The 14,636-nt window shown below is 42.1% G+C and overlaps 1 protein-coding gene across 2 annotated transcripts; it reads left to right on the top strand.

The window, feature by feature from the left end:
- Positions 1-1,505: 1,505 nt before the first annotated feature.
- On the top strand, positions 1,506-14,378 carry wdr3 (WD repeat domain 3). 2 transcript variants are annotated; one of them, XM_034201502.1, is made up of 27 exons: positions 1,506-1,636; positions 2,675-2,876; positions 2,974-3,183; positions 3,268-3,386; positions 3,904-3,982; positions 5,669-5,764; positions 6,154-6,258; positions 6,912-7,013; positions 7,399-7,499; positions 7,871-7,981; positions 8,356-8,586; positions 9,042-9,135; positions 9,278-9,379; positions 9,724-9,812; positions 10,211-10,349; positions 10,434-10,490; positions 10,765-10,865; positions 11,407-11,518; positions 11,642-11,776; positions 11,891-11,941; positions 12,289-12,354; positions 12,571-12,663; positions 12,746-12,796; positions 13,039-13,082; positions 13,204-13,332; positions 13,872-13,965; positions 14,073-14,378. In XM_034201502.1, the coding sequence occupies exons 2-27, from the start codon at positions 2,703-2,705 to the stop codon at positions 14,226-14,228; spliced, it is 2,841 nt and encodes a 946-aa protein (XP_034057393.1). In that variant the 5' UTR covers positions 1,506-1,636; positions 2,675-2,702; the 3' UTR covers positions 14,229-14,378. The 2 variants fall into 2 exon arrangements, with proteins under 2 accessions (XP_034057393.1, XP_034057394.1); XM_034201503.1 differs by lacking the exon at positions 1,506-1,636 and adding an exon at positions 1,774-1,794.
- Positions 14,379-14,636: the final 258 nt, after the last annotated feature.

Below are 14,636 nucleotides of genomic sequence, written 5' to 3' on the forward strand. Positions count from 1 at the left end.
GCACCATATTATCCTAACTGGCTGCATCACGGCCTGGCAGCTGCACCGCCCTCAATCGTAAGGCTTTACAGAGGGTGGTGAAAACTGCACAGCAGATCACCAGGACGGAGCTGCCATCCATGGAGGACCTTTACTCCCAGCCGCTCAGGAAGACAGCCCTCAGGATTATAAAAGACCCCCATCACCCCAGCCACAAACTGTTCTGTCTGGCAGGCGGTACCGTACTGCAGCATCCGGACTAAAACCACCAGACTCAGGGACAGTTTCATCCCACAGGCCATAAGACTATTAAACACCTGAACTGTTGAAACAACATCCATAACATTCATCTGCTATATATTTATCTATTTATCTAATATATCATTCCAATAACGTTGCATCTTATTGCTCTTATTATTTCACTATTTCACTTTTTTAAACTAATTTTCTTTTTGTATGTAGGCCTACTATACTTGCACTATATTTTTCTGTTTATCTGTTATTGTGTTGCACTATTGGAGGAGCCTGTGACCTAAGATTTTCATCGGCATAACTACACTGTAGCTATGTTCTATATGTGATATACCAATAAAGTACCTAAATGCCTGCCTGCCTGCCTGCCTGCCTGCCCGCCTGCCCGCCTGCCTATCTATCATAAAGAGTCAATACAACATCTCTCCATACCCTTTTTAAGGCATATCACAAATGCTCTGCTTATTTATGTGTTGTGTCTGATGTTTTCCCACAAAATATATAACATTAAAATGACAAAAAATGACTCCAGAAAAGTCCCTTCTTGTTGTATGTCCGCTGTAGGTTTCAAATGTCCATTTAATTGTTATTGTGGGTATGTTTCATGTAATTGTTTTGTCCTGCTCTTTCCCCATTGTGATTCTACTGTAGTCATGTTCTGACTTGCAATTAACCCAGTAGTTTATTGTGTAGGGTCCATACAAGTGAACTTCCGGTTCTGTTCTAGGTGTTTCTTTTTAACTTGACACATCTGTTCTCCAGCTTCTAATCAGCTGACTAATAAGAGGAGAACACTTCCGCTGTGGTTGTGTATGGTACCTGTGATAAGTCACTATATTGTTATAAACTTGGATGCAAACCTAGATTTAAAAAAACATTGGTTAGTGCAATAAAATCTGAGCATTATTTCAAAATGTATTTTCCTAGAAGTATTTCGCAAGTCAAGTGTGCTTGTTCTAGCAGCGCAGACAAAAGCAACAGAGAGAAAATGACAGAGCAAAGATATATAGATAGTTATGCACCTTTTTTACTGTCGTGTTTGTCTATAGACATTTACTTTTACCACAACCCAATCATAATTATAATTCCCTTTATTGTCAATTGGGTTTCCACATATAAGGAATTGTCTTGGTATATAATAGTGCATAGACAGTAAGAGAAGTTAACATAAAAAAAAAACAGGTATTGAAAAAGCAGCAGTAACAAAGTGTTTTTTAGAGGGTCTCATTATTACTTTTGACTTAATTAAAGGACAAATACTCTCTCACCCACCAGTTTGATGGTGTGAATATATTTGCTCCATTTGCTCATACTGTCAGCATCGATGTTTGTCATCGACTGCTTTGGTCTGAATCAGCGTTGTAGGAAGAAAAACACAAGTGAAGCTAGCAGCCGCATTTCAGAGGTAAGGGAATGAAATACAAATATATATTTAAATATTTTACGTTTGAGTTATACATATTTACTTCATGTTAAACATATGCAGACATAAATCTACGATATATCTGATTTTAGGAGCTACGTTAACACTGGAACTTCTCCACGTGGGTTCAGGAAGCAACGGTCTGTCCTGGTTGGGTGCACTCGATTTGTAATGCAGCGGTTTCTATGCGGGTGGCGTTTGTTGCGTATTGAGTCAATTTACGTTCCAGGAGCTCTTAACTCCGACGACGCGGGGTATTATATGTTTCAAAACAAACGCTCCTCTGACTAAATAAACTAGCGTGCTATACCAAGCTATAAAGCTACTAAAAGTAAGCGTTTAGGTTAATTGTCGCTTATTTCAAAGTATGTATTGGATACTTAAAAACAGGAATATACCTGTAATCATATTAAAGTGACACAATCGGAGATAGAAATTGAACAAAACACTGTATCTCTATCTGGACCACCACAGACACATTACACATAGTTATAGTGTAATCAATACCTAATTATCAATGTTGGAAGAAGAAATGGGAACTTTAACTCAAGTAAAAGTACTAATACCACCGTTTTATAAGTCAAAGTTACAGGTAAAAGTCCTGCATTCAAAACCTTAGTTAAGTAAAGATACAAAAGTATCAGATGTAGCTGGACTTGTACTTAAATTACTGAAAGTACTCATTATGCATATGCCCATTTGAAATTAATATATTTAAATGCATTATAATGATTGAAGCATTAATGTTTTCATCCCTTTAATGTTGTAGCTGGGAAATGTATTACCGTTATATCCTGAATCTGATAGGTAGCTTAATTAAAAGTTATGAATTGGTCATTTAATATATTGTTTAAATATTTAGCAAGATATGGTTACATGAAACTAAAATGACACATTGGATTCCTGTAGGAGTTGTTAAGGAAGCGTACTTGGGTTTCTTGAAAGGCGCTATGTAAATCCAAGTTATTATTGTTTTTCACAGTGTGATTCATTTCAAATCTCTCCTGTTGTTGTAAACAGTATTCAGAATTACCAGAGGCTGCCGGTCATGGGGTTGACCAAGCAGTACCTGCGCTATGTGGCCAGCGCAGTGTTTGGAGTCATTGGGAGCCAGAAAGCCAACATCGCATATGTGACCCTCCGAGGAGGAGAGAAGGGGCGCTATGTCGCCGTGGCTGCATGTGAACAAGTGTTCATCTGGGACGTCCGGAAAGGAGAGAAGGTGAATGATATACAAGTTTTGAATGATCACAGAATAGGTTTGGGTCTCCTGTGAAAAAGCTTTGCAGATCTTACCCAGCGTCTCTCTTTCTGTGCAGGTCCTGATCCTGCAGGGTCAGAAACACGAGGTGACCTTCCTCTGTGCCTCGCCCGACGGCATCCATCTCGCCGTGGGTTACGAGGACGGCGCTGTGCGGATCTTCAGCCTGCTGAACGGCGAGAGCAACGTCTCCTTCAACGGCCACAAGACGGCCGTCAGCGCCATGCACTACGACTCACTCGGGGCTCGGCTCGTCACTGGATCCAGGGTAAGCAAGGAGGAATTTCTTTGTTTTGCTAAAGTATGTTTTAAAGCATGTGTTAAGCATGTTTTACCTCTTTCTCCTCCTCAGGACACAGATGTGATCGTGTGGGACATCATCAATGAGTGTGGGCTGTACAGGCTGAGAGGACACAAAGACGTCATCACTGAGGCCTTGTTCCTCAAAGACAAGAACATCCTGGTCACCAGGTAACACACTAATAACAATGTATTATTACGTTTCTAAATTAAAGATTGTGGACACAGAAAAGTCAAACATATTTTCACCTTACCCTCAATGATGATCCTGCGCATATGTTATTTGTTAAAGGGAAAACAAAGATAAGTATTGTACATTAATATTTGATGCTTCAACTGTCAGGATGTCTAGAATTAGTGTTTGGCAATATGCCCAAAATCCTTTACCGTGTTAAAGGTTATTTCATATATTGATAACAATATATATCACCGTAGCACACGGCATGTTTCAAGTGTAATTCAATAAATACATAGTCAATATGAATTAACCAAATAGCATAGCCCTTTGTTAATAAAATACTATATATATAATTGTTTTTTTCATTTCAAAACCTTAAGAGCAACAGTTGTGGCACTACAAGGACATTATATATTTTTTCTAATGATTTAAAATGTCCCTTTAACTGTTTATAACGTGATGATAGCAGTGTCACTAACCGTATGTATGTGTCTGTGTGCTCTGCTGCAGCTCCAAGGACAGTTTTGTGAAGTGGTGGGATCTGGACACACAGCACTGCTTCAAGACCATGGTGGGCCATCGCAGTGAGGTGAGGGGCTTCATACTCTATATTCATTAACATCAACATTAACAAAGGGTCGGACTGAGGAGAATTAACTTGCATTCACACCTATAGTTCGTTCTCTGGTGCACCAGACGACAGTTTGTTACATCGTTTCATTTTTCAGAAGGTTCGGTTTGCGTTCACACGGCAAAACTGAAACGGACTATAAACTTTAAACACAAGTCATGTGCACGGAAATGCTGTTCAACCATTGGTCAGACATTAAGGGGGTAAAAACGCAAATCCCGGCAATTTCTACCAGAGCCTCCGTCATGGAGCATCGGCACTTTCGGGCAGGTTATTCTCATGCTGCTGTTAATCTGGAGATCAACAGACTCTAGCGGCCCACGCATATGATTATATAATCAGACAACGTCCGTTAAAAAACATTATAACATAATGAGAGACGTTCTGCAGTCAGGAGGGGCGTTTCACCGACGACAGGTGTTCTTACTTTTATGTAGTTGACGGAGCATTTTTACTTTACACGACACTGTTCAACACTTAATTCTGCTTCACTCTTTAACTAAACAACCTGTCTTGAAAGACTCTTTCGCTAAAGATTTTGAAGATATCCGCGTTCTTGTGACACGTAAATACCACGCTTCCTATGTTTTGGTGCGGACTGCGTTCACACCAGCAATGAACCGCTCCAGAGTTCGCAAGCAAGCGCTCCGAGACCACCTATTTTAGCGGACCAGAGTCCGGTTGTTTAGTTCACTTTAGAGGTCTCGGACTGCGTTCACACCGAGCCAAATGAACCGAACCAAGCGGCTAAACTCACCAGGGTTCGATTCAACCGGACTATACAAGGCAGGTGTGAACGCACCCTTAATTGCACAACCCAGGGACCAAATCAGCTGAATGTCATCACGTGTAAACAATCAGTGTTCTCTCACTTCTCACTCTCGATGCCTCTGGCTGCATTTAAAGCAGAGCTAAAGTGGGTTCAGTCCCCTGAGTTTTATCCGTAAAGGTCATTGAATGGTATTACTGTTGGCAACATGATGCGAGTGGAGACAGGATTCATTCATTTAGCTGAGTGGAAGCTGATAATAAGTGGCTCTCCCTGAGGTTTCTCCCATGTTTCCCTTTAAACTGTGGGTTTTCTCTGGAAGTTTTTCCTTGTACGATGTGAGGGTCTAAGGACAGAGGGTGTCGTTTTCTCATACTGATATTCTGCACAAACTGTGCTGTTGTATTTGCTGTAAAGTGTCCTTACTGTAAGGTAATTATTATATGTACAGCACTTTGGCTCGACCAAAAATCTTTTTTTAAATGTGCTATATAAATAAAACTTGATTTGATTTGAAGATCATTGTGATTGCTCTTTGAGAAATAATATGCCAAGCCTTTGTTTCAGCAAGACCGTGATCTAAAAACAAAGCTTTACAAACAAGACAAAACGTGGGTCAAGGAGAAACATAGTCCATTTTGAAGCTAATCTGAATTTCAGGGCCGAACCGCACATTATATTTCACTCTCGTTAACGATTCAAGGCATTTGTGCTGCATTGTTATCATGTCCGTATAAAATGAGGTCCTGATTAGGAAAATGAAACGCCCCCTAAAGTAGGAACAATAACTTGGAAACAGTTTGAATGTCAATATTGTGTATTTGTTTTCCCCGGATGGATTTTGATGAATCTGTGTGTTATTGTCTCTGTGATAGGTGTGGGGCATGGTGCTGCTGAACCAGGAGAGCAGGCTGCTCACAGGATCAGCTGACAGCGAGCTCAGAGCCTGGGACATCGACTACCTGCAGGAGGTGAGGACAACACAGCTGGGGACATTCACCTGAATACATCCTGATTTATACAAAGGAGAAATGGGAGATTAGCTGGAGCGCTGATAGCCACCATGGTTAAATACAGCTTCACCATTCAAGACCATTACAATAGTCATGATTACGGGGTGGGCGTTAAATAATTGTAAACTTCTTCCCACCCCTTTTCGGATGCGTAATTCAATAATATTTTTGTTTATCAATTTGACACTGCTTAAGTTTGTACAGTATAATAATTCTCATGGTTCATGTCATTATTATTATAATCTTTTTGTATTATTGTTTTACACGTTCGAAATGAATCAAATCAAAATGTAAAAATGAAAGAGAAAGTGGTAAATACTGACAGGTTTTGTCCTCTGTCTGCTCAGGAGAAAGCTGAGGGGGAGACCAAAGTGAAGAAGGGGAAAACTCTGCTGGATGATGATGATGATGATGAAGACAATAAGGAAGAGTTGGATGAAAGTCCTGAGGAGGTAAAAGAGTTCATGTTTTTTGGGGGGGAAATACTGTGGTACATGGATTTAATTTCACAGAGCTTTAACATTGTCCTCTCTCTCTCTCTCTCTCTCTCTGTCTGTCTGTCTCTCTCTCCCTCCCTCTCTCTCTCTCTGTCTGTCTGTCTGTCTCTCTCTCCCTCTCCCTCCCTCTCTCTCTCTGTCTGTCTGTCTGTCTGTCTCTCTCTACCTCTCTCTCTGTACCTCTCTCTCTGTCTGTCTGTCTGTCTCTCTCTCCCTCCCTCCCTCTCTCTCTCTCTGTCTGTCTGTCTGTCTGTCTCTCTCTCCCTCTCCCCTCCCTCCCTCCCTCTCTCTCTCTCTCTGTCTGTCTGTCTGTCTCTCTCTCCCTCTCCCTCCCTCTCTATCTCTCTGTCTGTCTGTCTGTCTCTCTCTCCCTCCCTCTCTCTCTCCCTCCCTCTCTCTCTCTCTGTCTGTCTGTCTGTCTGTCTCTCTCTCCCTCTCCCTCCCTCTCTCTCTCTCTGTCTGTCTGTCTGTCTCTCTCTCCCTCCCTCTCTCTCTCTCTCTGTCTGTCTGTCTGTCTCTCTCTCCCTCTCCCTCCCTCTCTCTCTCTCTCTGTCTGTCTGTCTGTCTCTCTCTCCCTCTCCCTCCCCCCCGCCCCCTCTCTCTCTCAGCGGATCCTGAGCTGTAGGAAAGCCGGCTCCATCCTGAGAGAGGCTCGGGACCGAGTGGTGTCTCTGACAGCGGACGCTAAAGCCAGAGTCATCGCCTGCCATGTGAGTCTCCTCCTGACTCCACTGAGAAATTGTAAATTTTTTGAAATACACAGTGGAGAGTATCTTAGGGTTTCTTCAAGAATCATGAAATATTTGTGCCGAAAGCCTATTCAACATACAAAGTGAATACAGACCAAAATAAAAAAAAGTGACTTCCAGGCAAAGTGAGGCATTGTGGTTGGTTATTTCCCTGTTGGTTTTATGGAGATGGCTTTTAATGTCTCCGGCCTCTAATGCTGGAGATAGAGATATTTCACTTTGTTGGTTAGTGTTTTATGAAATTAAAGGACTTTTGTGTTCAGCAGAATTTCTGACTTTGAAATGCATGATCAATATTCGTTTTTTGTATGTAAATAATGCTTAACATTTCTCTGTCCTCCATCAGGGCAATGACTCAGTCCTGGAGATCTTCACTGTGCTGTCAGAGGAGGAAGTGCAGAAGAAAATGACCAAAAAGACGAAGAAAGCCAAAAAGAAGGCGGCAAAGTAAAGACAAGTTATTTCAGTTTTTGCATTTGGAGTGTGTGTGTGTGTGTGTGTGTGTGTGTGTGTGTGTGTGTGTGTGTGTGTGTGTGTGTGTGTGTGTTGTGTGTGTGTGTGTGTGTGTGTGTGTGTGTGTGTGGTGTGTGTGTGTGTGTGTGTGTGTGTGTGTGTGTGTGTGTGTGTGTGTGTGTGTGTGTGTGTGTGTGTGTGTGTGTGTGTGTGTGTGTGTGTGTGTGTGTGTGTGTGTGTGTGTGTGTGTGTGTGTGTGTGTGTGTGTGTGTGTGTGTGTGTGTGTGTGTGTGTGTGTGTGTGTGTGTGTGTGTGTGTGTGTGTGTGTGTAGCTGATGTTTGTTGTGTGTGTGTCCCTGCTGCAGAGCTCAGGAGGAAGCAGCAGAGGAGGAGGAGGCAGCGGTGCCGCTGGTGGAGAGGACGCTGAATGACGAGATCCTCAGACTGACCAAAATTAAGGCGTCCGCCAAGATCAGGTCAGTGAGGAGGAGCGGAAACAGACGGCAGCTTAGAGAGAGTCTTTCTCACTGTCATTCAGACGTACAGGGTTTTACAATTTCTATCATAATCCAATATAACAATTGTCTAATAGTACGTTGGGCTTCTTTAGTGTGTTTTAACTTATTCTATAGATTTTATATGCTTTATTCTATAAACACTCTTAAACCTACATCTTTCTACTGTTGATATGTACATATTAACTGGTTACTTTTTCCAATGTGGAATCAATAAAGTAAATCTAATCATTATTCAGTCATTGACGGTAAAAACAGGGTTATCATGACCTCTTGGTTAGAGCTTGTGACGTTTTTAATTCCCCCCCTCACACGTCTCCTATATATATCCTCAGATGGGTGGACTGCCTGTCCTGTGTGGGAGGCGAGCTGAAGGTGGCGCTGCTGCTGCAGAACAACACGGTGGAGACGTACAGCCTGAAGACTTCAGACAAGATGCCCACAGCCAATAAGACGTCCCGCCTCACACTGGGCGGACACCGCACCGACGTCCGCACGCTGGCCTTCAGCTCCGACAACCTGGCCGTCCTCTCGGCCTCCGGGGACACCGTCAAAGTCTGGAACAGGTGAGGAGAAGGACACATTAAAAGCCATTTTTGCATATGCTTGCCACCTCTATAAGGGTTAACATGGGCTTGCACCATAATGCAAAAGGAAGTATGGTAGGAAGGCAGAGGGAACCATGCTGTACAATAAAGACGTCGTAGCTTGTTCTGAAAAACATCTTCTCGGTACAATCCACCCACTAACAGTCCTTCTAATAAAATGAGAAAGAAAAGTAATTACCTCAAAGAGATGGCTTCAAACCAAAGTTATCAAACTACCTCATCTCTGGAATACTAATTCATTTAAGTATTGTATTGTATTGTATTGTACTGTGGTGCAGCTGAAGCATTGCATTGATAACATTAAGAGATTGCAAAGGGACTACAGCTGAAATGAGCTCATTAGCTAACACACAATTACAATGCAGTCATGAAGGTGAAACACACTATAACATCTGAGTTGTTGTCTGTTTCAGGTCCACTCTGCAGGTGATCCGCACCATGGTCTGTGAATACGCTCTCTGCTCGCTCTTCGTGCCCGGAGACAGGCAGATCATCCTGGGAACCAAGGTAACAGATTCTGCCTTTTTATTGGAGTCTGTTTTGTGTTTCAATGTATAACTTGGCTTGAAAAGACATGGTTGCTGGACTGATAAAGAAAGTCTTGTTTAGTTTCTACTTTGTGTTAACTGAGGCCTGTTTTTCCTGTCAGAGCGGGAAACTGCAGATCTTTGAGCTGGCCTCTGGGAGCCTCCTGGAGACGGTGGACGCTCACAGTGGAGCTCTGTGGTCCCTGTGCCTCGCCCCGGACCAGGTACACCCCCTGCAGAAATCTGTTTATAAATATCCCCTACCGACTGAGTATATGTATTACTGTTACTATTCTTTATTCCCTTATCTATACATTTTCTTTTAATATTATCTTCTACATTACTTTATTTTTACCTATACATGTATCTATTTTATTTAGTTAGTTATTTAATTTACTAGCTAGAACCGGGAGGAGGGGAAAGGGAAAAAAATAAATAAAAATATTGACAGTATAAATGTAAACTCAATAAAAAAATATATTTAAATAATAAATATCCCCTACCATGTCGTACCTTCTAACCAGCTGTGTTTTCTGTTCTCATTTGTTGTGTGTCGTCATTCCTGTAGAGGGGGATTGTCACAGGAAGTGCAGATAAGAAGGTGAAGTTCTGGGAGTTTGAGCTGATAAAGGACGAAGGAAGCGGTAGCGGACAGAAGTAAGTCACCACTCTCTTCAATGTTTAAATATGAGGACAGTTTATTTCGGACCATCCTATGTTTCCTTGCACCTCGAATGAAGTACTCAACTGCAACACAGATCTTCAGATATTGCCTCATGGGACAAAAATGACAGAAGAAATTGTCTAATGTTTTTTATTTTAAGGTTTAATTCAGCTTTAATTGTTATTCTACTTTTTATCTGGCTGTTTACTCAGAGCTGGTAGAAGATGCTACAGTAGTCAGCATGTTCTCACTTCTAAATATGAATATGTTAATTTTAAATCTGTTGCATGTGTTTGTTTCAATTGGCAATATCTTGGCAAAGCACCAAATGCTCAGCAACCAGACTAAGAGACATTACTCATGGTTAAGTATTTGTGTGTACGTGTTCAAGGCGGCTGACACTGAATCACACACGCACGCTGCAGCTGGAGGAAGACATTCTGTGTGTGAAGTTTTCTCCTGACAACCGCCTGCTGGCCGTCTCTCTGTTGGACTGCACCGTCAAAGTCTTCTACACAGACACTCTGAAGGTACACTGCACTGAAATCACAGCATTCATTCATTAAACATATGCATATATTGTTTTGTAACATGTCTCCCTCTCCCTGCTGCAGTTCTTCTTGTCTCTGTATGGACACAAGCTGCCTGTACTCTGTCTGGACATCTCACATGTGAGTACTACAAGATTTAGAAAGCGTTAACCATCAGCTGTTTTTAGTCCACAGTCATAAAGGAGTTACTCCAGATTCCCAAACACATGTGCACAAGCAGTGAAACATGTTTTTAATGATATGTCCCTGTTAAGAATTCCACATGTGTGCAGCCATTGATGATTGTTAATAGTTTATTGGTTTTGATATTGGTCTCAACTTGTTTATGACTATCATGGCATCAGTTTGTGGACTTGACTTGTTCCTAAGTAACCTGTGTGTTTCTGTTAACAAGGACAACACACTAATCGCCACGGGCTCCGCAGACAGGAACGTGAAGATCTGGGGTTTGGACTTCGGAGACTGTCACCGCTCTATGTTTGCTCACGACGACAGGTAACGCCCGTGAACACACGCCCAAAACATGTGTTCTTTGGAACTGTTTTTTATGTAGTGGTGAATTAATGTTCTAGGCTTTTGAGTCTTGTTAACTCTGTTCTGTGACTTCATCTGTTGTCTTCAGAGTCTTGTTAACTCTGTTCTGTGACTTCATCTGTTGTCTTCAGAGTCTTGTTAACTCTGTTCTGGGACTTCATCTGTTGTCTTCAGAGTCTTGTTAACTCTGTTCTGGGACTTCATCTGTTGTCTTCAGAGTCTTGTTAACTCTGTTCTGGGACTTCACAGCAGCTGCTCCTTCATGTCACCGCGCTGTCTTCTCCTCTATCATGTCACTTTTTGTCCTCAGTGATTTTTCTTTTTTTCATATAGCTTTATTTTCAGCCTTTCTGTGTTTTATTACAACCTTCAATTTCTGTCTTTCTTTTAATCCTTAGATATTTTTACTCATGTTTTCTTTCTTCCCGTCCTACTCTCTAGCCGTGGATGTATTCTCTATTTCACCTTTCCACCTGGCTGACTGTCTCTCTCTTCTCCACAGCGTCATGTTCCTCCAGTTTCTCCCCAAGACTCACCTGTTCTTCACAGCAGGGAAGGACAAGAAGATCAAGCAGTGGGACGCCGACAAGTTTCAGCTCGTCCAGACTCTAGAGGTGACGCTTTGCTCATAAGTCTTGATATTTACTAGTGATTGTGAAGAAGTCCCCTGGTGGTTGGTAGGTGCTATGTTTTCCTTCCAGCTGGACATTTTCTTTACCTTTCTCTTGGCGTTACAGGGCCATCATCGGGAGGTTTGGTGTCTGACCATCAGCCCAAACGGAGACCACATCGTGTCGGCATCTCACGACAAATCCCTGCGTCTGTGGGAGAGGACGAGGGAGCCCATCATCCTGGAGGAGGAGCGAGAGATGGTGAGGAGGAGGAGGAGGAGGAGGAAGAGGAGGATTTGACAGTTTTTCCGACTGCTGAACACCATGTCGCTTCTTCTTTGTTCAATCTAAATGACCATGTGTTTGTATTTACAGGCGAGAGAAGCAGAGTTTGAGGAGGACATGGCCAAAGGAGATGCGCCTGTGGTGAGACATTACCTACTAACAATAAAGCATTACGCCGGTCTATTTCAACCAAGCAATGTCTGAGATTCTGTTGTGGGAGATTCAGATTTCAGTCCCTGTAATATAAGCCGCACTCTGGCAGTTATAGCCTAAAACAACTGATGCAGCATCTGTCCAAACTTGACCTTGACTTGTTGGATTCCCATGCAACAGGAGCATCTATAAACAACTTTTGTTCACAAAAAGCTTCCCCAGATCTGTGCGTTTTAGGGTTATGTCTTGTCCTTTGTTCAAAGTATATTCTCATAGACTGTATATAAGAAGTGGACGTTGGATGTTTGGGATGCATTACCTTGTCTTATCTGCAGGTTCCTGGAGAGACGGAAGGAGAGGCAGCACCAGCCGCCAAGAAGACCGTGGAGACAGTCAAAGCTGTGAGTTTAGCATGAATATCATCCTCCCTCTTATTAGTGGATATGGCATGGATGTGAATATTTAAGGTTTGATAGTTTTTAAATAGTTTTGTTAACGTTTAAAGCTGGTTGCATTCATATCATCTGTGTGTCAAAAGTGTGAAAATTGGACTATTTGTTTGAGAATTATCAGTTATTTTTGTTCTTTGTTCTTGTTTTTGTGCGGTCTCTTTGCAGGCAGAGCGAATCATGGAGGCTCTGGAGATTTACCGAGAGGAAAGCAGGAAGATGGAGGAGCATAAATATGCCTGTCAGAATGCAGCTAACAAGGTAGAGACAGGATCCAGTAATCCTACTTTTAATAGTCCCTCTGTTTCTGCCAAACACATTAACATGTGATGTTGTTTTGCAGATTCCTCCACCGAAACCCAATCCTATCCTCGTGGCCTTTGGAAACGTCTCAGTAAGTAGAACAGCGATGAAGAATACACGTTAAGCCAGTAAAAACTGTTCACACAAGAATTCAGGCAAACATACATTTTATTATACAAATTATGCAATAAAAAGTAGTTGGATTTGCTACTATTGAGACATGAGGGAGGCTCGCTAATCTAAACACAGCACTTACATTTTCTCACAGTAACTGAAAAACGGTTTATCAATGTTCAGAGGCACTTAGTTCTCCCGTCTCGTTTTCTCTTCCAGCCTTCCCAATATGTTTTGGACGTCATAAAGAAGGTCAGATCAAGGTAAGATTTGATGACGAGAACAAACCCACAAGATGTTTAACTTTGACTTTACCCATAAAGCTTATCACCACGGTCAGTGCTCTGTGCCTATATTCACCTCGTGTTGTTGTGTGCTCCTCAGTGAGCTGGAGGTCTCTCTGCTGGTCTTACCGTTCCCGTACGTCCCCGAGCTGCTGAGGCTGTTCAACAGCTACATCCATCAGGGCCTGGAGGTGGAGCTGGTCTGCCGCTGCCTCTTCTTCCTGCTCAAGTAGGTGCTCCGCCTGTGTGGGAAAGAGACAAATGGGTTTGCGTTTGGTCATTAAGTAAGATATTTGGGGTCAAAGGTTCAGAGATCTGGCAGCTTGTCATTTGTTGCCACAGTGTGCAAAATATGTGAATTGAAAATGGAAAAACTCCAAAACAATAGGTTTATTCTGCATATTTGAGAACATTTGTTGCACTTTCAAACACTGCCCAACAAGCTAGTTGAATGCACGACCAACTGAGTGTGTGAGAGTGAAATAACATGTCACAGTATGGATTGTTTTTACAGATTGAAACATGTATATTTGGGCGAAATGCAAGATTAAAAAAGTCTTCTATTTTCCTTTCCATCATAAGTCTTAGCCAGTGGACTTCAAAAACGATTCTTTACCAATTTTGATTTTAGTGTCTGAGAGAAAATAACAAAAATATAGTTTTGTCAATGATTAGAAGGGTTTCCAGCTTGTCCATTGCTTATACACTGCTGCTGATTGTTCTGGTGATACAGTTTTGCCCTAACAGTGTTTTTTTGTTTCTTTGAAGGATCCACTTTGGTCAGATCTCCAGTAACCAGATGATGCTGTCCGTCATAGATGAGCTACGGACAAATACTGTTACAAAAGTGCGAGAAATCCGAGTAAGTGAAAAGCTGTCTTTTGTACTTAGTCTTTTTGACTCGGCAGAGATTATTGTCCTTATTACATCTTTACATTTCCTCACATCCCTTTTTCCTTTGTGCCTCAGGATGTGATGGGCTTTAACAGCGCGGCGCTCCAGTTCCTGCAGCGGGAGATCGAGAGCAAGGAGGACGTGATGTTCTTCACCGACGCCACAGGCCAACTGGAGGAGAAGAAGAGGAAGAGGAGGAGGAGGGAGCGGGCCATCCTGACCATCGCTTGAATCTAAATGGACATATTTGTGACTGTTTGTGTGTAAACATCTCCTCCCAGAGGGTTTATCTGTATTGTATGTAACCCTGATTGGATGTAACGCAGTGTTATGCAGTGGCACGCTTCATTTCCCAAATAAACGGTCTGACTTTTTCTCACAGTACTTTAGCTTTTTACAGGGGGTTTTGAAACAAAGAGTGAAATATATTGTGTCTACACAGTGGTTCCCCCTGCAGCTCTCTATACAGGGTGTCCGCGGGGTCTTAAAAAGTATTACAAGTTGATAAATCAATTTAGCGAAAATTAAGGCTATTAAAAAGTAGCCTATTAAACGACATTTTCCAAGGTATTACATTTTGTAGCTTGTTTTCAATAAGTATATAAATGGTCCAAAGAGGTTGTATTCTACAGTCTGCCT

This window comes from Gymnodraco acuticeps, unplaced genomic scaffold (assembly GCF_902827175.1).
Source record: "Gymnodraco acuticeps unplaced genomic scaffold, fGymAcu1.1, whole genome shotgun sequence".
NCBI lineage: Eukaryota > Metazoa > Chordata > Actinopteri > Perciformes > Bathydraconidae > Gymnodraco > Gymnodraco acuticeps.

Bases quoted from the DNA above. Each gene is read 5' to 3' on its own strand.
- wdr3 (XM_034201502.1), top strand. From the start codon at position 2,703: ATGGGGTTGACCAAGCAGTACCTGCGCTATGTGGCCAGCGCAGTGTTT. The intron at 9,136-9,277 runs GTAACAGATTCT...TTTTCCTGTCAG, and splicing joins AGATCATCCTGGGAACCAAG to AGCGGGAAACTGCAGATCTT. The intron at 13,966-14,072 runs GTAAGTGAAAAG...TTTGTGCCTCAG, and splicing joins CAAAAGTGCGAGAAATCCGA to GATGTGATGGGCTTTAACAG.